Raw genomic sequence first — 27,981 nt, 5'->3', positions numbered from 1 at the left:
CCAGGTAAGCTGCATTTCTGTTGCCTCTGTAGTGAATTGAATTCACCTCATGGTATTTCCTTCCCATGGCTTCCCAAGTACACGTGGAGCAGAAGTTAAAATCTGTTCCCTTGAAATGCATTACATTCTACTCGTACATGTTTGGAATACCCTTTGCTGTGTTCCTGTTTTCTGAGCTTAGGTGGGATTCATTAAAGCATTCCATCATCAAAAGTCTCCTTGACAGCTTTTTTTATCTTCCACAATATCTTTCTGAGAATTTCACTTCATGTGCTTTTACTCTCCTTGTAGAAATACCTCGACTGGACTTTCTCGTGGTACCAAGGGATGGCTGCATTCCCTTTTGTCCCCAACAATGAGGAGGAAGAAGAGGAGGAAGAGGAAGAATTAGATGTAACAGAGAAGTCTCAAGATAAAAAATTAAAGGATGAAAATAAGCCAGATCCAGATGTGGCCCGATATGATGTTGTAAAGGTAAGCACAGAGCTTTTCTTAGGATAATAGGCTCTTGACAGTGGCTCTGCAGAGCATCTGCTGCTCTCCTGTGTATGCTGTTAAGAACATTGTGAACAAGAATTATAACTCTTCTCTGGCAGTTAGGTACTATGTTGCTGTCATATTACCAGGAGGGTAATTTTATTAATCTCTAAAAATATGGAGACTTGATTTGTGTGTTTTCAGTATCCTTAAGTATCTCTAACTTTCTCTGGGGAAACTGGCATCAAGCACACTGATATCTTGTAAAACTTGTTGAAAGACTGTACTCAGTCATAATTTTCCCTTATTTTAGCTAAGAGTGAGAAGGCTTCAGCCATTATTAAAGTTTCTGTATGTGCTTTTGTAAAGCTAAACATGAACATTCCAGCTCTTGCAGACCAGAAGGCAAATTGTATCCTAGGTTGCATCAAGAGGCCAGCAGGTCAAGAGAGGTGATTCTGCCCCTTTACTCTGCTCTTTTGAGGACACCCCATCTCGAATACTGCATCCAGTTCTGCAGTCCTCATCATAAGAAGGACATAGAACTGTTGGAGGGAGTCCAGAGGAGGGCCGCAAGGATGATCAAGGGGCTGGAACAACTCTGCTGTGAAGAAAGGCTGAGGGAGCCAGTGTTGTCAGCCTGGAGAAGTCTCCAGGAGGATCTTACAGCTGCCTTCCAATACTTGAAGGGAGCCTACAGGAAAGATGGAGAGGGACTTTTCATAAGAATGTCCAGAACAAGACAGAACAAGAGGGAATGGTTTTAAGCTGAGAGAGAGTAGGTTTAGACTGGATTTTGGAAAGAAGTACTTACCATGAAGGTGGTGAGACTTTGGAATAGATTGTGCAGACTTCTTGTGGATGTCCCCTCCCTGGAGTTGTTTAAGGCCACATCATCTGAGCCTTGGGCAGCCAAATCTAATTGAGAGGTGTCCCTACCCCATGACAGAGGGGTCAGAGTAGATGATCTGTGAGCTCCCTTCTAAGCTAAGCTATTCTATGATTCTGTAAAAACTCATTAGATCTGTATAGTGATACCCTTTGTGTATTTGACATAAGGTGGCTGCTTAACATTTCTCCAATTTCATACTTTATAATTGCACATATATAAGCCTAATTGCACATTTCTGATATGAGGTCTAAAAATAGCAACCTTTGTTATCTCAGCCTTGGTGGAGCTGCTGCAACTCCCTTGCCTGCTGCGATCATTAAAATCTGTTATCATATCACTTAGTCATTGTGCTTGAGCCTGTGTTCAAATGGCTCTTGGTTAAAAGCTTCACTGAGCAAATGAATTGCTCTGCTTTACATCAGGTCTTGTTTAGGGGCTTCTGGATTTCAGATGTTTTCTGCTAGGTGACTGCTCAAAAAGTTGTAGATAGAAGACATGATACCAGTTTGTGATTCTAGAAACAGATGTGTGGTTCAGCATAAAGGATTTTAACTTCTTTCAAGTAGCTTGAACTCAGGAGGTATTTGACATTAAATTCTCCACTGCTCCAGTTGTGAAATTCCATTTCACACCTGCTTGTGGGGTGTTACAAGCCAGCTAGCCCCCACAGCTGGAAAAAGAGTATTTAACCTAGTAGCTGAACTTGGTCAGGTCTAGAACTGCAATCTTAAATCACTGAAGCCTTTTAAAATATCACTGTTATTAACTGGGGTGTTACGAAGTTGCCTTTTCTCAGAGCTGCATTCTTTGAAGTAGGAAGGCTGTAGATGTTGCACTGAGGAATATGGTTTAGCTGCAGACTTAGTAGTTCAGGGTTAACGATTGTACTCTATGTTCTAAAGGTCTTTTCCAGCCTAAATGTTTCTTTGATTCTGCAACGCTGTCACTTAAAACTGAAGATTTGTTTCTTGGCACCACCACTGATCACAGTATTCTGCTCTGTGAAACAACATAAAAATTACATCATCTCTCTCTTCCTGCACCTCCTAAGTAGGAATTTTGTCTGTTCTTTGCTTCTGTCATCTTTCTCTGAGGTAACAGATACTGTATCAGACAGTGCTGCCTTAGCTGGAGTTGGCACCCAGCCAAAATGATTCAAGGAGCATAAGAATCCATTTCAGCCACATTAAGTGTTAGTAGCGCTTTATAGAGAAGATTATTTTCATATTCCCTGTTACTTACAGTTCTGTACTCTGGAAAACACAAGTTTCCAAACCCCATCAGTGGTCTGATTCAGAACAGAACTTCAATCCTTCCTGCTCTCTTGAGCTAACTCTTGCTCATTTGCTAGTATACTGGCAAATCCCCAGGAATTTAGTTCTTTGTTTCCTGATTGGTAATCTCTCTACAGAAGATGTAATTGAATCTGCTTTTGTCTTCCAGTTCAGAAAGCAATTGTTAAGAACTTAATGGAATTTATTGGTTTCCAGGGACTTTTGAAGACACGGATCCAGCACCGGCTGAGGTACATCCTGGAGGTGGTACGACCTGTTCCAACAGTAGTCTTGGACATATTGCACATCCTCACCCACATTGCAAGGCACTCCTCGGAAGCGTGCAGCCAGGTAAATCCCCACTGTAAAGAATCAGAGTCAACCAGGTTGGAAGAGATCTCCAAGATCATCCAGTCCAACCTAGCACCCAGCCCTATCCAGTCAACTAGACCATGGCACTAAGTGCCTCATCCAGGCTTTGCTTGAACACCTCCATGGACAGCAACTCCACCACCTCCCTGGGCAGCCCATTTCAATGGCAAATCACTCTCTCTGTGAGGAACTTCTTTCTAACATCCAGCCTATACCTCCCCTGGCCCAATTTGAGACTGTGTCCCCTTGTTCTGTTGCTGATTGCCTGGGAGAAGAGACCAACCCCACCTGGCTACAGCCTCCCTTCAAGTAATTGTTGACAGCAATGAGGTCACCCCTGAGCCTCCTCTTCTCCAGGCTAAACACCCCCAACTCCCTCAGCCTCTCCTCATAGGGTTTGTCTTCCAGGCCCCTCCCCAGCCTTGCTGCCCTTCTCTGGACACTTTCCAGCACCTCCACATCTCTCTTGAGTTGAGGAACCCAGAAGTGGACACAGTACTCAAGGTGTGGCCTGACCAGTGCTGAGTACAGGGGAAGAATAACTTCCCTTGTCCTACTGGCCACACTGTTCCTGATGCAGGCCAGGATGCCATTGGCTCTCAGGAATGGTAAAGAAAGGTTTGAAAAAGGGAAGGAAGACCAGGTGGTAAAGTTAGAGCAAGGAGATCAGACAACCTTGTGTGTTTTGCATCTCTTCTGCATGCATCATTGCATACCTTTAGTTATTTGTGCTACCTGCTATTTCTCTGCAGCTGCTTGACTGTCCTCGGTTGATTGAGACCATTGTCAGGGAATTTCTCCCCACTCAGTGGGACACTCAGGTGGCTGAGCCGGGGTGTCTACGTGCCAGCCTCCATGGTGTTCCTTCTGCCACTGCTATGAAGTTCATCAGAGTGTTGGCGTCTGGAGGCCGAAATGCAACAGCCAGGCTGGTGAGTGAGCCTCAAAAGAGCTCTTCTGATTGCAAAGGCCTTTGTTCTCTTTGCTTTAGTTTCTAAGTAAAGACAGAGGACTCTGAGCTGAAGCTGAAACATTCATTGTGAAAAAGGTGCATATGTGTGTTTTGAAGGACACAGCTCAGTGACCCTGACCAAGAGCAAATGTTTAGAGCACATCTGCGTTAGGTGTGTGATGTTCTATGCGCTCCCAAGTTCCAGTAATGAGCAGCTTAGGACTCTTAGGACTGTATTAAACAGACATTTAACTGCTCTCTTTGTATTTTACAACTCTGGTTGAACTTTCCTGCTACTAATTTGTCTTGATAACTCTAATTTGTCAGTGTTTTCAACTACTCTTACTTCTGGACAGGTTTTCCACTTCAGAGATAACGGCCTTCACTTAGTCATCACACAGGTGCTATAAATGCATCACATCCACCAAGAGCAGCACCCATTCCAGTGCCTTGAGCACCTCTCAGGGGTTTTGGTTCTGTGTTGTTAACAGCATCTAATAAATTGCCATCCAAGAAATTGCTGACATCAGCAGAACACCAGCAGCCTATGCTACAAAATACATAGAATGATGTGCTGATAATGGATAGTGGAATATTTAAAGGCTGTAAGTGGTGCTATGAGCATAACAGAAGATCTTTCCGTTTTCCTGTTTCAGTCTTTGTGTACTCCGGGGGTTCCAAGGTGTGCAAAAACTGCTTACAAGGTTCCTGCCACTCAGGCTTTGGCTCTGTTGCACTCTCATATGGCTTGTTACAGACACTTAAACGTAGCAGTGGAAGACAAAAAGAAAACTAACTCAAAGTCATCAGTGTAGGAATTCATTTTAGCTAACAACAAAATTCTTCCAACTTCCTCCTCTGGAAGTAAATTTGACTTTCCCCTCTGTTCAGTAGGAGGGGTGTCAATTCATAGCTTGATTCATCAACTCCTTTGCTTTCTTGCTGGTGTGCATTGATTTCCCTACAAGAGGTTTCTAAAGCATTTGAATTTTAAATTATCTATAATATGTCCTTGTGTTAGGAAAAAGACATTGTTAACTCATTTGTTTAGACAGAGCACACACAAGGTTTTATATGTGTGGGAGAGGGAAAGAGAAGCTCTTTTTTATGGTTAAGTAAAAATACCCTGTTGTTGGGGAGGATAAAAACTATTTCTAGAGAACTGCAAATGAGTCATGTCATGCTTAATTCAATACTAAAATAACTTCAGAACATTTTCAAGGCATCAAAATTCTATAATCTTATAAAAGTAATAGGCAGGAGGTACACTTTTTATAAAACAAACACAGAATCATGGAAAGATTTAGATTGTGGAACCTCTGTGTGACCTTCCAGAAAGAACATGGGCATCAAGCCAGTACTTTGGGTATACAGTGTTTTTCCATAAGATACATTTTTTCATGTAATCCTGACTAACAGACTTCTATTTATGACTCCTTGAAGGAGGATAATTACTTTGTAAAAAATCAAGTGAAATGCTGCAGAGAGCATCCAAAACACGAGTGTATGTGGGTGCTACCTCTATCAGAAGTGATTTAGGTGTAGTTGATCTGTATAAGGAGTAGATTAGGTAACACCATGGCATCCCTCCCAGGAATTCTTCTCTCTTAATCGCCATTGACTGTTTATTGATCCTTTGTAGTGTGCTTCTTAACATTACAGAGAATAAAGATAGATTTGAACAGTGCAGGAGGAGTTTAGAATGAGGTGAATTGAAATCTGCTGTTCTTTTGCTGCGTCCAAGTAATAGTGATGCATGTAGCTGATGTCTCTTAGTCTTTTGTCTGGTTTTGTTGTTAATTGTTTTCTTTTGTGTTTGTTTTACAGCTGAACCAGTTTGAGATGAAAAGCCGGTTAAGTCGATTTGTAGCTGAAGACCCACTGGATCTACTCCTGCCAAGGGAGGAAGCCATCAGGCTGAGCACTGAAGCCTTCCGGCTGTGGGCTGTGGCTGCTGGCTATGGGCAGGCCTGTGATCTCTACAGGTACAGCCCAAAGCTGAAGAAATGAGGGTGGAGGGTGCAACACAGCAAATACATGTCCCATTCCGGAGGGGCAAGTAGAGGGCTTTCCAGGCTCAGTCTTTACTCTCTTCAGAGACTCTTACCTCTCTTTCTCTGGCCTTCTGCAGTAAAACTCAGTTTCTAAAGGTATTTGTGTTGACTGTTATCTCTTTCTAGTTGTTCTTTATCTCCTGTGCTTAAGCACTGATATTTTACTGTTTCTCCACCATACTATGGGCTATCACCCTAACCATTTAAAGCTGCATCTTTTTCCCCTTAAAGGCATGAATAATCTGTGCTTGTGTGACATCAAGACACATCGTTTGCAATGTGCCTAGCATTGAATCTGGTGATCTAAAGGCAGGCTGTGGGCAACCGTCACCAGACTGCATGCATGCCAAGCAAGGCAGGCTGATGCAGACAGACTGCATGCTGCATCCACTTTTAGTTCAGTACAGGTTCTTGTGTCAGACTGTCGATGTCTACACTAGGATAAGTCAGACCTGCCTCAAGCTTGAATCATCTTCCTGTAATTGCACTGATCTGGAAGCATGGAGATGGCTTATGGAATTTCTCTGAAGAGGAGTAAGAGAGAGACCAGTATTAAGTTTCAGAAGGGACGTTCTCTTGCTGCAACAGCGTTTTGTGTTCTCTGCACTAGTGAGGTGTATTGGTTAATAAAGAGCAAAACCTGTATTTAATATTTTGGCTCCATAATGCTGAGGAAAGGGAAACAACAGAAGCTGCTTCAAATTTGCATGTTCATAACTGGATAGTTTGGCTGAAAATTTGAGAAATAGGGACACAAGAATAGAATAAAAGTTTAAGAGATTATCAGAATGCTTTGAGGCAGAATATCAGGCGAGTCCTGTTCAGATGGATTCGGAATGACAGTGCTCTCCCTTTGCCATCTTTTTTCCACATCTGTTTGCTTGTTATGTGTGTGGTGGTGAGGGTTCTCATATTCTTGTTTTAATGGTCTTTATAAATATGTGAGGGGAGGGTGCCAAGAAAGTAGAGTCAAATTCTTCCAGTGGTATGAAGCAGAAGGGCACAAATGGAAGCACAGAGAATGGTACTTAAGCTTGGAATATTTTTTTTTTACTGTGAGGGAACAAAACACAGGAGCAGATTGCGTGGGAAGATTGTGGTCTCTCCATTGTTGGGGATATTCAAAATTCAACTGACATGTTCCTGAGCATAATTGTTCTAGCAGATCTGGCATGAACCAGGGAGTTGAACTGTCGATCATCTCCAGAGACCCTGTCCAACCTCATCTATTCTGTCATTTGTGCTCTAGGGACCTTTACTCTGTGCTGGTGAGGATACTGCAGTCCCTGCCTGATTTGCTCAGCTCTTGTAGTGGAAAGAGCTCTGTGATGGAGTTTTCTGTCCAGCGAGCTGCGGCAGTGGTTACTCTGCTGACCGGTGTGACACAAACAGCAGGCTACACGGCAGAGCTGCAGGCCAAGCTGAACAGGTAGGCTCACTCTGTCACCAACTTTTGTGTTTGAGTAGATAGCATCCTGGCTTCCCTCCTTTTGGTTTGGAGACCTAGCCATTGCCTTCAGCTTCTTCCTTCATTTTGGATGGTTTGTTGTCTCATGAGAATCCCTCCATGGTGGGCTGTGTTCCCTCTGACACAAGATCAGAAGCAGATTCGAATCAGGCAGCTGTATGTCTGCTTGTCTGGTGAAAGGCAGGTGTAAGAATCTGCATTCAGCTTTTGGGCAGAAGTACAGTATTAGCCAAATGCCCTGCTGCAAAGAGCTGGGATGTTCCTTTGACCTTCTCTTTGGGGAAAGCATAGTAACCTTCTTGAGGTTTGGAGGAAAAGAACCTCTGTGCAGAGACCAAGATGGGTCATGATTAAGAGGCTATTGGTTTTGGTAAGCATCAGCAACAATGACTTAAAACTGGAGAGGGGTAGATTTATATTGGACTTTAGGAAGAAGTTCTTTATTATGAGGGTGGTAGAACTCTGGAGTAGGCTACCTAGGAGGTGGTGGAGGCCCCATCCCTGGAGATACTCAAGGTCAGGCTTGTTGAGGCTCTGAGCAACTTCATTTACTTGAGGATGTCCCTGCTTACCACACAGGAGTTGGACTAGATGATCTCTAGATGTCCCTTCCAACCCAGTGCTTTCTATGATTCCATGATTCACTGAAGACAGAGGTACTTTTTCTGGTGAAAAGCAAGAAACTCTTTAGCTAAAGCTGTGTGCTGAGGCAGTGTGTCTGGTAAAGTGAGAGCATAGCTCAAGGACAGAGTAGTGCAGGTGAAGGAATTTCAGCTTTTAGAAGCAGATTCTACATTTGACTTTCTGCCTAAATTAATTTGATCTGGTCTGTGTGACTGTGCAAAGACTTTTTGCCCTAGAAACTGTTGTCAGGTACTGCTTTCCAGACTACATATAATTAGAAATCTTGCCCTTAAAAATGACAATTTAGAGAGAGAATTGTTTCTGAGACATATTTACTATCCTGTGTCATTCTGTCTTTGTGTTTCAGTAACAGCTCTGAAGATGGTGAACAGATTCCACCTCCTCCAGTAGCATGGAATCAAGTGTCAGGCCTACAGCCCTTCCTTGAGACCAGTCTGAAAAAATTCCTCCAGGAGATATCACAGACAGAAACTTGGCACATTCTCCAGCCTCTGACCACAACCTATGTGATTTACTTGGGAGTTTATTACAGTGCTTGCAGCCAGCAGGTAGGGCCTGAAAATGCAGGCTGTCTTTTCATCTCACCGCCGTTAGCCCTGAAAACCTGAACTTGCAGTGCTGAAGAAGGCAGATGTTGAGGAGTCTAGCTGAGGACTAGATTTCGTTTACAGCTTTTATCAGGACTACATAGGATTTAGGTTCAGATAAGTATGCTGATCCCTCACGTTAGTGGTGCCAAATGTCACTGTTTTCCTTTCTTGCTCTTTATTTGCTTGGGTTCAGAGTCTTCATCAGGTTATGCAGTACTGCTGTGACTGTTCTGATTTACTGCAGGGATTCTAAGCATGAAGCAAATACAGATTCATAGCATCGTTTGGGTTGGAGAGGACCTTAAAGATTATCTAGTTCCAACTTGCCTGCCATGTGCAGGGACACCTTCCACTAGACCAAGCTGCTCAAGGCCTCATCCAGCCCCTCTAGGGAGGGGACATCCACAGCCTCCCTGGGCGATCTGTTCCAGTGTCTTACCACCCTCACTGTAAAGAATTTCTTCCTGATATCCAGTCTAAAACTCCCCTCTTCCAAGTTAAAGTCATTACTCATCATCCTGTCACCACAAGCCCTTTTAGAAACTCCCTCCCCAGCTCCCCTGTAGCCCAGTTGACCTAAATTGGTTTAGCATTCTTTCCACATGTGAGCTAAATCAGGTTGCTTTTTTTTGCATTTGCTATGGTCTGAGAGCCTACATGTGGACAGCTACACTGCAGTGATCTGGTTGGAAGATGGAGTGTTGAGGGTCATGCTGTATGAACTTTGGTTAGGCAACACTAAAGATTAATTTATTTGCTGCCCCAATGACACTCAAGGTTAAATTCTGTAACCCAGCTACTGTTGTAGTATGTGACCATTTTTAAAGTGAGTTTTCTGAAGGTGACACATCCTTGTAATGCTATTGAAGAGTAATGTCTTACACTTTAGTAACCTTAAAGATTCATGTTCTGAAGATAAATGCAATTTTCCTCTTTACTGCCCAACTGACATGCCCGAGTTTTGACCTGGGAGAGCTGTCTTCAAGGTGTGGGGATAATTTAATGGCTGAAGTTATAAATTTGAAGTTATGAAACTTGCTCAGAGCAGCTTAGTTTGTTACGTGTAGAAACAGATAGTATCTTCCAAAGACATCTTCGATGCTCCAGGGGTTGTTAGTACCTTTTGCATGCTATCATTGGTTCCTGAGCATTAGAGAACCAGTAAAACTGAAGAGTTAGTATACCTTTTTAACCTTTATAGCTATCCCAGAAGAGTGGCTGACAAAATAACGTCATCAATATAAGTCCTTCAACTATGACATGAGATTTCTTTTTATTTTCCACTTAAAAATAAGTTTGATCATCTGCCTGTGGTTAGCTAGTCTGATGTAAAACACTTTTAAAATTGTATATGGCATGTTTGAATGGACTAGTGTGAAAAACCCATCAACTTCTATAGTAACTAGATCAGTGTATGCTTGGACCTTCTTGAAATATTTTTGTTAGAGTGCTAGGGACTGAGGTTAACAGTGTAGACTTCACTGATTTCTGGAGGGGGGTTTCACTTAGGAAAGACTAGATTTTGTGTTACAGAAGTTAGTATTTCTGTGTCCTAAAGCAGCATTGTAATGAAGGGGAAAACAAAGCATAAAAATTTGCCTCAGCCTCAGGTCTTGCTTACTAGGGTTGAAAGAATTCAGATGGCTCTCTAAAAGCCACAGATCTCTCCTCTGTACAGTGTTCATCCATGATCATTTGTTGGGTAGGTCAGTCCCACTTCATATCACCATGGTGCCACTCTGCTTGCTCAAGGTAGTTTTGATCACTTTTATGTCTTCTGCAAGATAAATGGAATGATAAATATGTAGATGATATGAGGAGAGGAGTGTAGCTACTTAGGGTGAGTTTCTTTTTAGGGAATCTGGTTTCTGGGGATTCTATGCCTTACTTCCAGACAATTAAGAAATCTCTGTGATTGTATTTTAGTCTTTGGATGTGAGAACACCTTGCAGTGCCAGCTCTGGGCTTCATCACATCAGCAGTGAGACCAGCTCTAACCTGAAGCAAGATCACTATGTAAACAGTGTGGTCTAACAGAAAGCTAATAAACACAGAGAAAGCAGTTAAATCAATGTTATCTTTTGGGCCTTACTACAATGCCTTCATTCACTGTATTTTTTTGTCTTTCTCCATGTCTTCTGCAGCCATCAGTCAATCCAATTGACTGCTTAGAGGAACTGGAACGTTTGACATCTGAGGTGCTGCAGCCGCTTCTCAGCCAGCCAGCCATACACAACATGTGGGACCTGCTCAGGTAAAATCATTTTACTGCCAGGAGCTAAGGGAGCATCATTTCTATACTGTAATGTGAAGCATTTCATTTCTCCCCCTGTGCATATGTGCCCCATATATGTCTGAATCAAAGTGTAATTGTAGTGCTATACTCTGCTTTGTCCTCTCTGCTCTCACAGCAAAAAACCTGATGGCCATATAGGTTCTCTAGGTCCTCCTTCTGCACTGGTGCTGCTGCAGGGCCTGCATCTCTGTCCTTCCATGCAGCTGTGTTTTTCATATCAATTTCCGACTGGTTTCAGTCACTCTTGGCTTTGGTTCTTTGGTTTCACTGTTTGTTTGTTTGTTTTATAAAGAAAAAAAAAAGTAGCCTCAATTACTGCCCGCACTCAACTCTTCTACTGAGGGAGGTGTGTGTGCAGGTCCTGTTCATGTGTTCTGTGGGATGCTGTTTCATAAAAATTTAAACTAGACTCTTAGGTTTAAGCTCCTGCAGAGCTTCACTAAGGCTTTGGAAGCTCCTGCAGGAAAGTGAACAGCCAGGTACCAAACTGTTCTTTCAGACATTTGGGTAACATAAGCTTTGTCTCTGGCTCTGGGAATTGAGTACTTACAGATATTCTGTCTTTCTGCTCTAGAGGGAGCCTCCCTACTAGTCTGTGATCAATGCTCTGGAAAGGGGAAGCCTAAAATGCCCAACTAGTAGTCAGGGAGACATCTGTCTGCTTCTGAGAACATCTGATATAAGGGGCACTTGGTATCTTTGAGTTTGAGTCATATTTGAACAATTAACAAGCAGTTTGGCCCCTGTTCTTTAATGACTGAGAAGTGAGGTCTGAAGCTCTTTCCATCAAATCTTTTAACACAAGGGCACTGATTAGATCCTTTTCTGCCTGTTCTTGAGAAGCAATAACAATGGGTTTGGTTGGGCTGTAGAAGCTCATCAGTAAGAGCTCTTCTAGGCTGTTCTTAACAGTGGCTTGTGAAAATGAAGAGTCAACTAATCTCTGCTGTAGTATTTTGACAATTTTATTAAGTACTCTGGGCATGTTAGAGCCAGGACTTGAGGGTACTGTGTGAGCCCCAGACATGTTCATGCATCTCCTGCATGCTAATGCCAGTGGGAGGAGGAGCAATGTGTGGCAAGAATTAGTTCTTTGCCACAGAGTAATGATGTGGATCTTTGACAGGATTTGCCCCTTTGTCCTGCTGCTGTTCAAGATGGTTACAGTCACTCTTCTTGCTGTGGTACTTCTTGTGCAGTCGTCACATCTAGTGTGGCCTGTGCAAGCACTGCTGGTATAAAAAGTTGTAGTTCTGCCCACGGGGAGTTAGCGTGTGCACCAAGAACAGTATGCAGGGTCATGGTCAGGCACATTAAAGCCAAGGTCTTTCTGAGCAGACTTCTAAATGAGGCATTTCACGAGGACACGAGGGGCAGCATTTGGCAATGTCAAATGTAGGTATAAGCTGGCTTTTTGGCTTTGCCTGCCAGTCCATTATTGGAATGTCTTGAGTAGGTCGGCAGCTTCATTAGCCTTTCTTCTGCATGTACGTGGGGAAACAGGGGGTTTGTTTGCTTGCTTTTTTTAGACCAAAGCCTAGTGCTGTCAGATGTTTGCTGTCAGAGATGCATCACTGTGTCGATATTTCTGCACATCATGAACAATTTAGCTGAAGATTTAATATTCATGACAGCTCTCTGGCATTAGTTTGTGTGGCAGTAGTGCTTATTTGACTAACTGTGATACTAGGCTTTTGTCTTGCACAATATTTGGGGCTTCTGTGTTACTGTAATGTGTGCACAGCTCAGATAGCAATGTTCCTACAAGATAACTCTTCAACAGTACGAGTGCTTTTGACCCGACCCCTCTCTGTTTTGTCTTCTCACAGGCCATGTTCTGCTTTGTGCAACCCTATGTTCTGTTCCCCAGCACCAGAATCCGTTTCCAGCATTACATCTCTGAGCTGCATTGGCGGCAAACCTCCTTTGAGTCTGGTTGGCTCCAAGTCCCCTTTCCCCTTCCTCACTGCTCTCCTATTTCTCATCAATAGCATCACTCACATTCACAAGGGCCTGACGTGCAAGGTGAGGAAAGACTTCTTCACTGTGAGTTCTCAGTGAATGATGATACATCTGTGAGAAAAGTTAGTATCTGTATCTTCCCAGGCTTAAGAATGTTTCAAATAGGACTATTAAAAAGGAATTGTCTGGTTTTGTTTTAAGAATATTTAAGTGCAATAGAGAGAAATCTCCTTCTTTTCAAGACCAGGTGAGAAATATCTATGTTGCTGAATTCCAATATCCAGTTGACACTGGGAAGCTGGAATTACAGAGCAGGTGATGAATAGTGATGTCACTTAAACAATGGAGTTCTAAAGAATGTCGAGAAGGGCTAAATTGGGGGTTGGACTGGATGGCCTTCAGAGGTCCCTTCCAACCAAAGCAATTCTGTAATTCTCTGATTCTAAATAAATGATTTTTGGCTAACCAAAAAAAAAAAAGTGTCAGAGAAGGAAAGGGATGGTTGAAGTTTCAAAGAAAACCAGGATACAGTTAAACAAGAGAATGACTACTGCAGTGACTGAAGAGGTGTTTGCTGCATGTGGTTGTCCTGAATTTTTAAAAATGAGAGTCATGAAAGTTTGTAAACTCTGAAGAGGAAATGGCAGAGCCCTAGAGAGATGGAGTGCCTGACATGTGCTTTCTTAAAGCCTTCCTCCATCACTCTCTGTTGAATTAGCTGACTGCTTATTAACAGAAATGTCTGACCAGATGAGGGAAAAACATCCTAAGCCACTGGCCAGACGTCTGCCTCAGAGCACGATGGAAAATGCAGGCAGCAACTTGATTACCTCTAGTGGTGATGATCACCATGGGTGCTGTGACAGAGAAAAGCAGATGTTTGTCAGGCTATTTGAAAATACCTCTCTTGGAGTAGCCAACAGAAATTCTCATGTGAGAAGGCAGAGAGTAGGCCTTGGAGATGGCCATGTTTTGTTTTCCTCCAGTTGCTAACTGTCTCCACTGCTTATTCCTTTATAGTACAGCTCTGTGCTGGGCTCCAGAGGCTTGAAGAATTATCTGCATGAAAGCTGGCAGACCGGACCTCCCTCTGTGACTCCTTCATCTGCGTGGCTCCTGCGCCATGAATATCATCTGCAGTACTTTGTGTTAGCGCTGGCTCGGAGAACGGTATCGGTGTTTGTCCTTTCATTTCTTTCACCTGGGGAACTGACCTCACCCTGGCCTTTCCACCTTGGTTTGTCAGACTAGCAGCTGCTCCTTGCATCCATATTCTTTCTCATATCTGATTTAGGTCTGGTGATTCTTCAGCTGTCTTTCATGCCCCGTTAGCAGATAATGTTTTTACAGTTACTGATGTGAGGGTTTAGATTCAAAATACTTTGGGTGGCAAAATGATCTTTTTGCCTGTCTTGGGGCTGGAGTGAGAGCAAAGTTTTCGTGTGTGTGCTTCTGAAAAAGATGTCTCGCTAAGTCAGTCAGGAGAAGCAGAAAGATCTTGGTATGAGTGCTGACACTCCTTGCAGCCTGCCTCAGTTTCTCACTTCCATCTGAGATCTGTATGTCTCAGTTGACCCTGCTGTCCTTGTTGATTGCCTTGTTGACAAATGGTATGGTGCTTTTCTCTCTTGTTTTGTTTCCTGTGCAGGCAGGCACTTGTCCGGATGACGCCCAGCATGCCTCCCTCCATCACTGTGTTGCCATGGCATTGCTAAGCCGTCTGTTGCCAGGGAGTGAGCATCTGGCTTATGAGGTCCTGCTGGATCTTGCCTTTAATCCAGAGTTTCTTCCGTAAGCTTTGCGTTCTTTTCTCTGTAGTGTGGTACATGTGAAAACATGGGGAATTGAAAAAGCACGAGGTGGCTCTGCATTTGGGTATTGCTTTTGGCCTTTGATTGGGCCTGTATTCAAATTTTAGTTACTCACTGACATATACTCCAGTCATACAGCCTTCTAATCAGACCAGCAGATCTGTGGCTGCAGATTTCTCTCTGATGTACCAGTGCTGAGAAATGTAGCCACTTTCTTTCGATCTCCTCTGTGGTAAGAGTTCTGTGATTCCTGATAGAATCTGCTGTCCTGAGGGTCCTGAGTCTAGAAAACACATAGACATTTGACATAGCCTAAAAAGCTGTTTAAGTCCTTCACAGAATGACAGAACTTTAGAGGTTGGAAGGGACCTCTAGAGATCAAGTCCAACCTCCCTGCCAAGGCAGGATCCCCCAGGGTAGTTCGTGCAGGAATGCATGCAGGTGGGTTTTTAAAGTCTCCAGAGAGGGAGCCTACACAACCTCTCAGGGCAGCCTGTTCCAGTTCTCTGTCATCCTCACTGTAAAAAAAGTTTCTCCTGTAAAGAAGTTCCTTCTGATGTTGAGGTGAAACCTACATTCCAGTTTGTAGCTGTTGCTCCTTGTCTTACTGCTGTTAGAGACTGAAAAGAGATTGGCCCCATCCACTTTACACCTGCCCTTCAGTTATTTGTATACATTGATAAGATCTTGTCTCAGTCTTCTCCAGACTAAACAGCCCCAGGTTTCTCAGTCCTTTTTGAAGTAATTCCCTTATTATACAAGTTCTAACAGAGTTTTTTGCTGACTTGATAGCTGTGATGTCTTCCACCATGCACTGGAAGAAATCCTGAGTATCTCAAATGTGAAGCATCCCATATTTGGCTATGAAAATGGCAGCAGTTTGTCTTGCTTATCACAGCCTCTTAGGAATATGCCGTGGTGCATCCAAGTAGAAGGTTGGACCAGGGTGCTACAAGAAGATACTATAGTTTTTCAGAGAAAAGGAATGTTTGAAGTGGCTTAAGTGGGTGTCGTTTTGGTTTGTCTGTCTGATCTTTGTGGTTGGTTTTGGTTTGAGGTTCATTTTTTTTTAACAAATGCTAGCTACAGAGATACTGTTTTGTTCAAATTTGGCAAGTAATCTGAGACCATGGTCAGTTTCTGGTCTGAGATCATGGCATGTGGATTTGACAAACACTGATGCTTTTAATTTCCAACTCCCAGTATGTATCGTTTCCCTGATCTTGCAACTGCCAGCTGCAAAGCTGCTATTCAGAGAATTATCTTACTGCTTCATGTAAGCCTTATATGATATGCAATACTTCATCTCAGTACCCTGACAGCTGCTGTGGCTAGTAGTGTCTCTGGACAATGGACTGCAGCCTCCATGTTAGACTGCTGGCATTGTGTGAAGGTTTATTATGGTGAGTCCTTTGCGTTGCTGAATCCAAATATAGCTCTGGGTGTTCCCTGGATGTACCAAGAGAGCTGATGTTTCACAGGCACTCAGCGTTACCATCACTGAATGCTACAGAAGGTGTTGTGGGTTCTGTGCCTTTCCTACTGCCTTTGATCTAGGAACGTTGTAGAGATGATTTTTTGTTTGGTGTTTTGCAGTTTCTTTGCTTCTTAAACTGGAATTTGTCTTTATCTTTCAGTGAAGGGAAAGCTGGAGGGCCAGAAGCAGCTGACTTCTCCGACATCCTGCACCTGGGTACCAGCGCTAAAGTGGCACAGCCTGGCTCTGCATCAGTGTGTTTTCCCAAGGCTACTCGGGGTGCTCTGCTAAGGGAATCATACCAGAGCCTGCCTTCCATCCGCTCCTGCTACCTCTCTCATTTCATCCACTTGCAGCCTGCCCTTGCGCGTTCACAAGCATCTTACCAAGGACGGAATTACCTCATCCAGTCAATGCTGCTTCCTGAGGTCAGAGGGCCCATCTTGCCTTCAGACTGGCCATTCTTTCCACTTATCAGCCTCTACAACAAAGTGACTAATGCAGAGACACGTGGAGCTGTACTGAACTCTCTCCCGCTTGATCTTGTCAACACTGTGACCTGGAATCTGCAGTGGGTCTTCTTGCTAGAAACCTGGCGTGCTAAAACTCTTCAGAGCATCCCTACTGCTGCCAAACTGGCACGGCTTATGTGTGTCTTCCTCACAGGCAGTGACCTCTTTCTAGAAGCTCCAATCCACCGCTACACAGCTGCCCTTCTCTCTGTCTATTGCCAGCCCAAGGCATTGGACTCGCTGAACTTGGATGCTCCTGTCCCTGGTGTGGCATCTTTCCATGATCTCTACATTAGTCTCCTGGAGCAGTTTGAAGGTGTCTCCTTTGGAGATCCACTCTTTGGAGCTTTTGTTCTTCTACCTCTACAGAAGCGTTTCAGTGTTCATCTGCGACTCTCTCTTTTTGGGGAGCACACAAGTATCCTGCAGGCACTGGGAGTGCCCCTCCAGCAGGTAACCCTCTTTGTGGTAGTTGCCTGTCACTTAGGACTCCTGAATTGCTGGGGTCTTGCCTGTGTTTCTCCAGTGTTGATTCGGGCATCCTCCCAGGACTTCCTCTTACTCCTCATCCTTCCTTGTCCAGTGCAATAATCATAATTCCTTAGAAGCTTTTCATTCTCTCTGAAGAAAGTCCAATGTGTGGTATATAAAATAGAATAGGAATGGAGAGCAATGTTCTTTTGATGTGTTTCAAGGTCTGAGGAGCAGTCCATCTCCTGTGGGTGTAAGCTTGTGTCACAAAGTTCTTTTCAGAAATCTGCTGAACTTTGTTTTGAGAGCAGATACGTTTATGTGGAGGGCAGGAACTGTGGAACTGTTCAGTCTTCAGTGGAAACTGCCTCACTGAGAACTTCTAATTTATAGCCCATATGTATGAAGGGCTGGCCTGCACCCCATGTTCTTCTGCCAGCAGTTACCCTAAGCCTTACCTTGGTGAGAGCCTTTTCCTAACCTGATGTATGAACAGCCATTTTCCCTCTTAACTGTGTTTCCACATTTAGTTTTGCTTAGTAACTGGGCAAGAAAATGTGATCTGCCTAGCAGAGAATGAGCAGAGCACAAGAGACAGTATTTATCTGGCTTTAAGTTCTCTGTCAGTTGACAAGCCATAGCTGATCAGGCTTCAAGTTTGCTAATACAAAGAGAACCTTTCAAAAGGTTTGTTTCCAAACAACGTGGAACTAGTGTGATCAATTCTTTCCATTGTGTGGTTGCAGGGCTTTTGTTCTGTGGCCAGGCTTTTTTATATCTTTGTGGCCATGTGAGCCTTTTTCTCTAGCTAAGCCAAGATATTCTCACCTGCTGCATATGGTAAGCTCTCTGTTTTATTTATGTTCTCAGCAGCCCTTCTCTCCCTCTTCTCATGTTCTACTCATAGGTAGGAACAGAGCTGAATGCCATGTTCCAGATGAAATCCTTGATTCCACATCATGTGTGTGATCCCTCAACACCAGTGCCATCAGAATTGTGGCATATATTACAGTGGAGAACTGGCTGGGCATAGGAAAAAAGACTACACTGAAAGGGTTGTCAGGTAGTGGAACAGGCTGCCCATCATCATCCCTGGAGCTATTTAAAAAACGTGTAGATGTGGTTCTTAGGGACATGGTTTAGCAGCTGACTTGTTAGCATTAGGTTAATGGTTGGTCTCGAAGATCCTAAAGGTCTTTTCTAGCCTAAACTCTTCTATGATTTGAAAGCAGATTGTTTTTCATGTGTCAGGTACTTTGAGCAATGTTTACATTGCCCTTCTGCTTGAAAGCAAAGTGTGCTAGAAAATTTGAGGAAGGTCACTTGAGGTGGTGTGTTTTGTTTGTCTATTTCCTTTTTGGTCTTAAGGGGAGTTAAAATACCTAGAAGGCAGTAGGCATACCCTACTTGGTGGTCAGGCCTCTTTTTTAATTGAATAAAATCAAGGATTATATTTAATCCTGCAAAGAAGATGCTCCACAGTGAAATGTGTAATTTTAGAGAAACTAGCTCAAATATGAGGAGAATAAGAAATGGACTTCTGGAGGGGGGAGAACAAAAAACCTGAGTTGTTACTAAAAGCTTTCCTGACCCATTTCTTGAATCTGGACAGCGACGTCAGGTGCTGGAAGCATAACATTAATCTGGAGAGTGCACACAGACAGCTGGGGAAGGGTACCCTAAAGTCATGAACTTTGCTCTGACAATAAAATGGTAATGTTGCCTGTGAACGGGTTTGTTGCAGTTTCCTGTGCCTCTGGAGCAATACACTTCCCCTCCTGAGGACAACCTCAACCTTCTGCGACTCTACTTCCGGACACTGGTCACTGGTGCCCTGCGCCACACCTGGTGCCCTGTCCTGTACGTGGTGGCCGTGGCTCATGTGAACAGCTTTATTTTCTCCCAGAACAACACAACACAGGTGGGCAGAGGATAGCAGAGCCTCAGGGCTAAAAACTTTGGGTTGTGCAGCTGCTGCCCCTGAGAGTCCTTTGTGCTTTGTGGCATGTGGTGAATCACTGTCCCTGGGCTTGAAAACATAGATTGTAAGCAAATGTTTTGAAGACTGATCAGCTGTTTGGGAATCCCCGTGTGAGAGATGGACCACAGCTCCTGTTGATTACACACTAAAGCACTTGAATTAATGATAGCTGATCCTACCTAAACATTCTAAGTCAGCAGCTGTGTGGGCTGTGGTATGGAAGGCAGAATGAAGCAGAGAGGATAAGAGAGCTGATCAGGCGGAGAACTTTTAAGAGATTTAGCCTCTGCCTGGAGCTTTCTTCAGGTGCATAGTACTCTTTTCATTTCCCTTTGCTTGAAGCAGAAGCTCTCCTATGGCCTTGGGGCCTCTAGCAATGGTTACTGCTACTAACACTTCACCTCTGATCTACAGTTCTGATTGAAAGTTAAGTCAGCTGAGTTTCAGTTGAGGGCACAAAGGAGAGAGGCAGAAGCTAAGTTCAAGCCTTTTCTGCTGGAACAAGCTGTTCTTCAGGGCATCATCATAATGAGCAAAGCATCCCCTGGAGTGCTATGTGCCCGTGGGCAGAGGTTGCATTGTGCCATATTAGGTAAAGTATGTGGTGTTTTGTTCCCAGGAGATGGATGCTGCTCGGAAAAGCATGCTGAGGAAGACGTGGCTGTTGGTGGATGAGGTAGGAACTGTAAGCTTCAGTCTGCCACTGGGACTTAAGTTTTTCAGACACAGTATTCTTACAGATTTACCTCTTGGGTCATGAAATTTGTGTTTAACCACCTCGTTAATTCGAGAATGAGAGGAGATTAACAACAGTATTTTGACCTGTGATGGCTATGCATAATGTTACCCAGTTCTTAGAGTTAATCTAGTTAATAGGAACCTAGATGAGTCTCCTGTACTGTATTTCCTTGCTTCTTGCTCCAGCAGAGTTATATCTGATTGTGAGAAGCTGTGCAGGAATGATTCTAGCACAACTATGAATGGGAGGCCAGCAGAGATCTTAAACTCATAGTTGGATGCTTCCCCCAAGAGGAATAAATCAGACATAAGGTTTCTCTTTTTCATGCAGAGCTTGCCAAAGTCTGTCTTCTGTGTGACAGAGCATGGTCATTTGGCCCTTATAGTATCCAGGGTAATTTCTTAGATCCTGCTCAAACTCTCACTTGGAATTCTGGCGAGAAGTCATTGTGAGGCATTGTCGAGGAGACAGTGGAGTTGTGTTCTGAAAAGGAAATCACATGCAAATCAAAAATCGATTTTCTTGGATGAAATTCACCTTCTCTAGCTCTTCTGTTGAAGAAGATGCAATTAAATATGTTGGGTATGATGGAATTGTACTATCTGGGAGGTTGCTGTGATTGAGGCAGAATGGAAAGGATTAGATTCTTTTCAGACTTGCTTAATGGCTGTGGTTTCTTTCTTCAGTCCTTGAAAAAGCACCTGCTCCACTACAGACTGCTGAATGCAGAGAGCCCTTTGGGATTTGACCTTTATGAGCAGCTCCCTCCCATACGACTGAAGTACCTCCAGATGGTGACACAGAAAGAAAATGAGGAGAGTTCACCAGCGCTAGTCTCATAGCAGAACACTTGTCCAGAGAGATAGCCAAGGTGAAGAATGGAAGAGCTCAGCTTGTGCTTCACTGATGGACCTACATGCACTTCAGCAGTGCCAGCGTCTTATGTAGACACTCCTGGCATCTTCACAAAGTGAAGCACTAACAGAATGCTCCCAGCCCTACAGAACAATACATGTCTTCTCAAGACTATTTCAATGACACATCTTCATATGACAGTACATGTATGTGACCTCCCTAGGATGACTGCTGGAGCATTTTCCTCCATTCTCTTTAAGATTTTGTGCTGCTCCCCAGAGAAGGTGGGAATGCGTCTGAAAGACACTGGATTGTTGAATAAACTGAAAGAAGTGGAAAAGCTTTTTCATTCAGGCTGGAGACCATGGGTTATCAGCATGATGTTTGTCTTTCCCCGGCATTTTTGGGACTCAGAATTTTGAATAGTCCTTTCTCTACACTGTCCCCTGCAAATAAAATGCCAATACAACAGGGAAGAAGCTGATCCTAAGGGCTTTTTAAAAGTGTGTCTGCAAGCATTTTCTCCAGGACAGTGTCCTGTGGACCGTTAGTTACACAGACATCTTGTGTCAGACCTCTAAGAAATAATAGTTCCTGTTGCAGTGATACTGGTCTCTGCCTTTAGCTGTCTTTTGCATAGTCTCTAAACTGCTTTCTTTTCTCTCTTCATGTATAACAAGATCAAATTAATTTCTTTGCAGGGCAGAATGCTTATCAGTAACCACTCCCCACTAGAGGGAAAAGAAGTGTCTGCTTATTTAGCTGCTGTATGTATTGGTTGCCCTCTGAGGATAATGTAGTTTACGATTTAAGGTGGAGTTCCTGACTTTAAACCTAATCTTAAAAATTCCTCATTTGATCTGACCTCTGTATTGCAGTCTCAGACACACTGGGTACAAGTGCATTACCCTAAAAGGTTCATCAGAAGTGCCAAGTCAAGTCCAGAATTTACCCTGGGTGCGATCTCGCTGGTTGTTTAATTTATATCCAACAAGTTTTGCAGAACTATGGTTACTCTGGCAGGCCTCTGTTTGTTCACATATCCAAGTTCTCCAAAACTTGTTAAGGTTTGTTGTTCTATTTTGTTCTTATGAATAGATCCTCTGGAAGTTGTAGGATGATGTCTAACCTGAAGGCCTTAGTCCGACACTTTACCTGTCAGGCCAAGCTGGCTTCTCTCCAAAGAAGCCACACCTTTGTTAACCTTGCTCCAGGAAATGTCCTAGTAAGAATGTGAAACACTGTCAATAGGCCAGCCTGTAATCGCTGAAAGTGTTCCAGACAAGAAACAAATTCCAGATAGCAACTTAGGCCTGTGGTGCTGTCATTGCATTGGCAGTTTTCTAAGCCTATTAGTACCCCCTTAGATTTCCAGAGAAGACACTGTTTCGTTTTTCCCCTCTAATTTCAGATAGAACATGGGCAGAACTGAGGTTTCCTTTTAATCTTCCTTCTTTTTTCTTTCTTTTTCTCATAGTGCAGGTTTTGATCTGTAGTTTCTCTCTGTTGTAGATCAATCGCACCGAAAATAACAAAAGCACAGCGGTCAACATAAGGGGTTGTTAATGATTTATTTAAAAGTACTTGATGTGATTAAAACTTGAATGAAAGGCAGTAAAGTTTCTTTTCTGTCTAGAGAGCCCAGCAGTTGTCTTTCAAGAGCCATGGATGGTAAAATTTAAGGACTCCTGGCTCCCAGTTGAAGAGCGGCCTTCACCGAGGACTTTGCATTCTGTTTCTCAGACCCAGCTATAAAAACTCTTCCAGTCCTTTCTGCAGTACAAAGCTGAGTTTTGTAATGTGTACAGGGTGTAAATAAATATTTTGATAGCTCTGCAGATTTTTTTAACTATGAGACTGCTCTCCATGTTTAAATACTTTATTGAGATTGAATAGTTCTGTTTGCAGTGTGTCTCGGAAATGCTACTGTTCTGAGTACATCTGCTAAGCTTTGGAGCTCCTTACGAGTTCTTCAAGCCTGTTTGTGTGGTGGGTCAGTACCAAAGGGTTACCAAATGCTGTGAGTAGATGGGGAAGGCTGGGTATTATGTGATTCATTACATGCCACAAGTGAGGAGACCGTGAAAAAACATGTCTACAGATATATTTGTAGGTGATGAAAGAGGAGGTGGATTTTATTTATTTTATCAACTCTGGGAGGGAAAGAATCAGGCTTTTGCTTGATTCTCAAATGCCCTTCCTGTTCACAGCTGTTCCTGTTCCTCAAACCATCAGAAAAGCCATCTTCAAGCCCAGGAAGTACCTGCATCTTCTTATGTGAAATTCTGATGCAGTAATCTGTAGCAGAGGGCAAGAAAAGTTCCCAAATTTTTCTGCAGGCCACAGTTGTGTGCAAAACCCTCTAAGCATGCAGTATGTCAGCTGAGATGGTGCAGCAGTTCTAGGCTTGACTTTTTATCATAGAATCAACCAGGTTGGAAGAGACCTCCAAGATCATCCAATCCAACCTATCACCCAGCTCTATCCAGTCAACTAGGCCAGGGCACTAAGTGCCTCATCCAGTCTTTTCTTGAACACCTCCATGGACAGTAACTCCACCACCTCCTTGGGCAGCCCATTCCAATGGCAACTCACTCTCTCTGTGAAGAACTTCCTCCTACCATCCAGCCTGTACCTCCCTCTGCACCACTTGAGCCTGTGTCCCCTTGTTCTGTTGCTGCCTGCCTGGCAGAAGAGACCAACCCCACCTGGCTACATCCTCCCTTCAGGTAGTTGTCGACAGCAATGAGGTCACCCCTGAGCCTCCTCTTCTCCAGGCTGTGCACCCCCAGCTCCCTCAGCCTCTCCTCATAGGGTTTGTGTTCCAGGCCCCTCACCAGCTTTGTCACCCTTCTCTGGGCACACTCCAGTATCTCAACATCTCTTTCGAATTGAGGAGCCCAGAACCGGACACAGTTCTCAAGGTGCAGCCTGACCAGTGCTGAGCACGGGAAGAATAACCTCCCTTGTCCTACTGGCCACACTGTTCCTAGTACAGGCCAAACTGCCATTGGCTCTCCTGGCCACCTGGGCACACTGATGGCTCATGTTCAGCTACTATCTACCAGTACCCTTAGGTCCCTTTCTGTCTGGCTGCTCTCCAGCCACTCTATTTCCAGCCTGTAGCACTGCTTGGGGTTGTTGTGGCCAAAGTGCAGAACCCTGCACTTGGCCATGTTAAATCTCATCCCATTGGCCTCTGCCCACCCATCCAGCCTGTCGGGGTCCCTCTGCAGGGCTCTCCTACCCTCCAACAGATCGACACCTGCTCCTAGCTTGGTGTCATCTGCAGACTTACTGATGCTGGACTCAATCTCCTGGTCCAGATCATCAGTAAAGATACTGAACAGGACTGGGCCCAGCACTGCTCCTTTTTTAAAGGCTCTGGGCAGCCTTGTGCCAGGTTTTTCTGCAGAACAAAGCTAGAGGGCGTCGGTGCGTTTAGTTTGAAGGCAAACTGCTTCCCTGCTGCGGAAGCTTGAAAACCTGAGATCCACCAACCTGTGAACTTCTTCTAAACGTTACGCCTTTTAAAAAAAAGTTTTCGTATACTTCTGGGGAGTGGAGAATTCCATACTTTCTAAAGTGACTGCTTGCTATGAATGATGTGCTTTGCCAGAATGGGCATTTTGGAAGAATCCTGGTAGAGTGAGTGGAAGCTTAAGACTTAAACTGAATGCAGTCTGAAGCGGGACAGAAATATGCCCCTTCTGCTAATCCAGTTTATTCCTGATCAGAGTAAGTGAAAGATGAAGAAAATAAAAACTGTCCTCCACAAAAATGTGACAACTCCACATCAAAATCTTGTGATTTCATTGAGAAGAAATAATTCTACTGAAGATACATATATACATATACATATATATATATATATAAAAACATTTATATGTATGTATACACACACATATAAATATGAAAGTTATTATAAGTTATAGAAAATAAGATATGTATAAAATAAGTTTCTGGGATTGAAGTGATTCTAACTCACTAACAGCATATGTTGTCTGATTGATGGGAAGACAAAAAACACACCACCACCCAAATAAAAAGATCTGCACAGATGCTGTCTTTGAATTCTTAGGAATCCCTACCATCTTCTTGTCCTTTGTATCTGGAAGATGCCTCGTTTAATCTAAGTTACTGATGTTATGCCATGTAGGAACAGTAGGAATCTATTGGGACAAATTTCAGCAGGGGCTTGGCTGGAAGGCAGCAGCACTGTGGCTGAGTGGACTGGAGATGAGTTGAAGATAATCCTTCTAGTATTGGTGTTAAGTGGACATCTAAGATGGTGTCGCTGTCACAGTTTTGCATCAAAATAGCAGTAAAGCACCTCTGTGTGGGACCTTTTTAACGGTAATGTATGCATGAAGCAGTGTAAGATTAAAGCACTTGCACTCTGCTGTAATTGCTGACTACAGTTTGATGGTGGAATTTAATAGTAATTTCTAAATTAATGCAGTCTGTCTGGCTTCTTAATGTCAGGCAAACCCTAAACATCTCTTGCTGATGAAGTCATGGACATCTGGAACAAGCCATAAGATGTGGGTGTATAAATGTACCACAGGTCAGACATGTTTTGATGTCAGACAAAAAGTAGAGTAGAAAGGCATGCTCGTCCTTGCTATTGCTCCTTCCTTGTTCTGCAGCGTTCTCCTTGGAAATCTCTCATCAATGAAGTGATGCTGCCTCCAGCTGGAAAAAAAATTGAGGGCAAAACATGTTTTCTTTCATCTTACAGAAGCTCATATAAGCCTTCCATTCACAAAGCTCATCCTCTGATTTCCCTTGTATAGACAAGTTCGTGACAATTTACTGGCCTTTACCTTAGTTGTCAAAAGTGGCTTTTCCCCTTTGTCTCTGACCAGAGACTGCACAGTGAAGAGATGCTCTCAGGAGTGCTGTGTGATGAGTGGGGTTTGCCTGCAGGGGTAGAACGGCCATGGTGTGCTCCTGCCCCTCTTTTTTGTTTGGTTTTTTTTTTGCAATCTTGCGTCTCAAAACGGCTGTGGTGAAAACACTGTCTGTGGATTTCTGCCCAGCATGAAGAGCTCCAGTTCAACCTGACTGAAGCTGAATTGCACGAAAGGATCAGATGCTGCACCAGGGTGAGCCTCCGGCTACCCCTGAGCGATAGGCACATGCAAGGGTTAGGATCTCTGCGCGGTGATTTGGCTTACTTTGCTGAGCAGGAGAAGTTCCCTAACAAAGTACATTTTAGACCTGGTCTATCTTTAGCTTCAGTTCTTTCTTTTCTGCTAGGCCATAATTAGCAGATAGCTGCAGACACCTGTGGCTCCAAAGAACAGAGCAATGTCCTTTATCCTGCCCCAGGGCACCTTTTCTGCAGTGCTCTGTTGTCTGTTGAGCAATTATCACAGTATCAAAAAGGTTGGAAGAGACCTCACAGATCATCAGGTCCAACCCTTTACCACAGAGCTCAAGGCTAGACCATGGCACCAAGTGCCACATCCAATCCTGCCTTGAACAGCCCCAGGGACGGCGACTCCACCACCTCCCCGGGCAGCCCATTCCAGTGTCCAATGACTCTCTCAGTGAAGAAATTAGCTCATGAAGTCACAGAATCACAGAACATTCACGTTGGCAAAGATCCTCACGGATCACCAAGTCCAACCAATATCCTTACTCTACAAGGTGCACCCTGAACCATATCCCCAAGCACCACATCCAAACAGCTTTTAAACACCTCCAGGGTTGGTGACTCAAGCACCTCCCTGGGCAGCCCATTCCAATGCCTGATGACCACTCTTGCTGAGAAAAAGTATTTCTTCATGTCCAGTCTAAACCTGCCCAGTCCCAGCGTGAGGCCAGGCCCTCTTCTGTCACTAATCGCCTGTGAGAAGAGACCAGCACCAAGCTCTCCACAGTGCCCTTTCAGGCAGCCAGTAGATGAGGTAGACAGGGCTGAGGTCTGCCCTCAGCCTCCTCTGTTTCAAACTAACCCGGCCCAGCACCTTCAGTCCAGTCAGAGCAATGGCTATTTTTGGAAAGTACTGCATGTGGACATCATAACAAAGTTGAAAGCGTATGAGAAGCCCAGGGACATCTGCTCCATCTACTCCCTTGCCCCAGCCTAACACTGGTGCCACACCAGACCACTGCTGTTAACGTCCATTATGAAGGAGCAGCTGCGCTTGGCCACAACAAAATGGAGCTCGTCTGTGCTAGAAACACTGCTGGTGTGGTGGCACAGCCACATGTGTGACAGGTTAAGCTAACGGCTGAGCGTTAGCTGATTGCTAAGGCCGAGACTTTTCTGGAAGCCTCTGTGCTGAGGGCTGGCAGCTGTGGGCTGGGTGTGTAACGAGGGGCACCTGGGCCAGCCGCAGCCCTCAGAGAGCTCCTGCAGGAGCCAGCAGCAGCAGCAGCAGCACAACGATGAGAGCATTCATGTTGCTTTTCATCCATTTTGTTTGCTTTTCTGGGGTGCCGAGGAGCTGCCGAGGCTGTGGACCAGGTTAGTAGCATTAAACTCTTAATTTTCCTGTGGTGGGGCTGCTGTGTGCCTGCTGGGGCCTTAGCTCGGCTGAGGTGATTGCAGTGGTTTGGGGTTATGTTGATGGCTGCCTCACACTCCTCCCAGGGAAAGAGGAGGGGTTGCATGAGTGCCCATCCTTGTGCTGGTGTCCTCAGGAAGGCCTCACTTTGGGGTGGTTTGTGGGGGCCCTGGGGTGCACAGGTAGAACTTGGGCTCCTCCAGCTGCTCACTGTGGAGATGGGGGGCAGGAGAAGCCCAGGCCTGGTGGTAACTGAGGGAACAGAGGAGTGAGCAAGTGGGGGAGAGTATGAGTCCAACCACAGCAGGACCTTCCTTTTGGACCATGGTGACCAGTCTGAGGCTTTGGAAAGGGACCAAGGGAAGGATTGAGTGAGCTGGTGAGCACGGAGGGTGGCTCAGCTTTTGGGTGCCATTGCAGAAGCAAATCTCACTCTGAGGTGAGATTTGCAGTTCCCTCTCTCCACAGTGTCACACTCCCCTAGTACTCTTCTCGTGTGTTTTCCTCCCTGCTGGCCTTCACGAGGATTTCCTTCCCTCCCAATCTGCCCTTCTGTTTTGAATTTTCCCCCACTATGGTAGCTTCTAGTTCTTCTCTCTTGGCTTTTCTCACTCAGCTGTTTGTGGAAGCAATCA

The 27,981-nt window shown here is 44.3% G+C and overlaps 2 protein-coding genes across 2 annotated transcripts in view; both read left to right on the top strand.

Moving 5' to 3' along the window:
* Positions 1–22,666, top strand: part of RPAP1 (RNA polymerase II associated protein 1) — a 43,558-nt gene extending 20,892 nt beyond the window's left edge. Inside the window, exons 11-24 of the mRNA XM_064146083.1 lie at positions 292–474; positions 2,860–2,994; positions 3,768–3,947; positions 5,795–5,952; positions 7,271–7,450; positions 8,481–8,682; positions 10,869–10,978; positions 12,850–13,045; positions 14,003–14,152; positions 14,631–14,773; positions 16,431–17,235; positions 18,998–19,174; positions 19,854–19,910; positions 20,660–22,666. Coding sequence (XP_064002153.1) covers positions 292–474; positions 2,860–2,994; positions 3,768–3,947; positions 5,795–5,952; positions 7,271–7,450; positions 8,481–8,682; positions 10,869–10,978; positions 12,850–13,045; positions 14,003–14,152; positions 14,631–14,773; positions 16,431–17,235; positions 18,998–19,174; positions 19,854–19,910; positions 20,660–20,815 — 2,832 coding nt within the window. The 3' untranslated portion in view covers positions 20,816–22,666. The remainder of the gene's footprint in view (positions 1–291; positions 475–2,859; positions 2,995–3,767; positions 3,948–5,794; positions 5,953–7,270; positions 7,451–8,480; positions 8,683–10,868; positions 10,979–12,849; positions 13,046–14,002; positions 14,153–14,630; positions 14,774–16,430; positions 17,236–18,997; positions 19,175–19,853; positions 19,911–20,659) is intronic.
* Positions 22,667–27,208: 4,542 nt separating this feature from the next.
* LTK (leukocyte receptor tyrosine kinase) overlaps positions 27,209–27,981 on the top strand; it is a 175,688-nt gene continuing 174,915 nt past the window's right edge. The window contains 1 exon segment of the mRNA XM_064146069.1: positions 27,209–27,306. Coding sequence (XP_064002139.1) covers positions 27,228–27,306 — 79 coding nt within the window. The 5' untranslated portion in view covers positions 27,209–27,227.

This window comes from Pogoniulus pusillus, chromosome 1 (genome assembly GCF_015220805.1).
Source record: "Pogoniulus pusillus isolate bPogPus1 chromosome 1, bPogPus1.pri, whole genome shotgun sequence".
In the NCBI taxonomy this organism is placed as follows: domain Eukaryota; kingdom Metazoa; phylum Chordata; class Aves; order Piciformes; family Lybiidae; genus Pogoniulus; species Pogoniulus pusillus.
The sequence above is the reverse complement of the archived record's forward strand: the minus strand, read 5'-3'. Positions and strand labels throughout refer to the sequence as shown.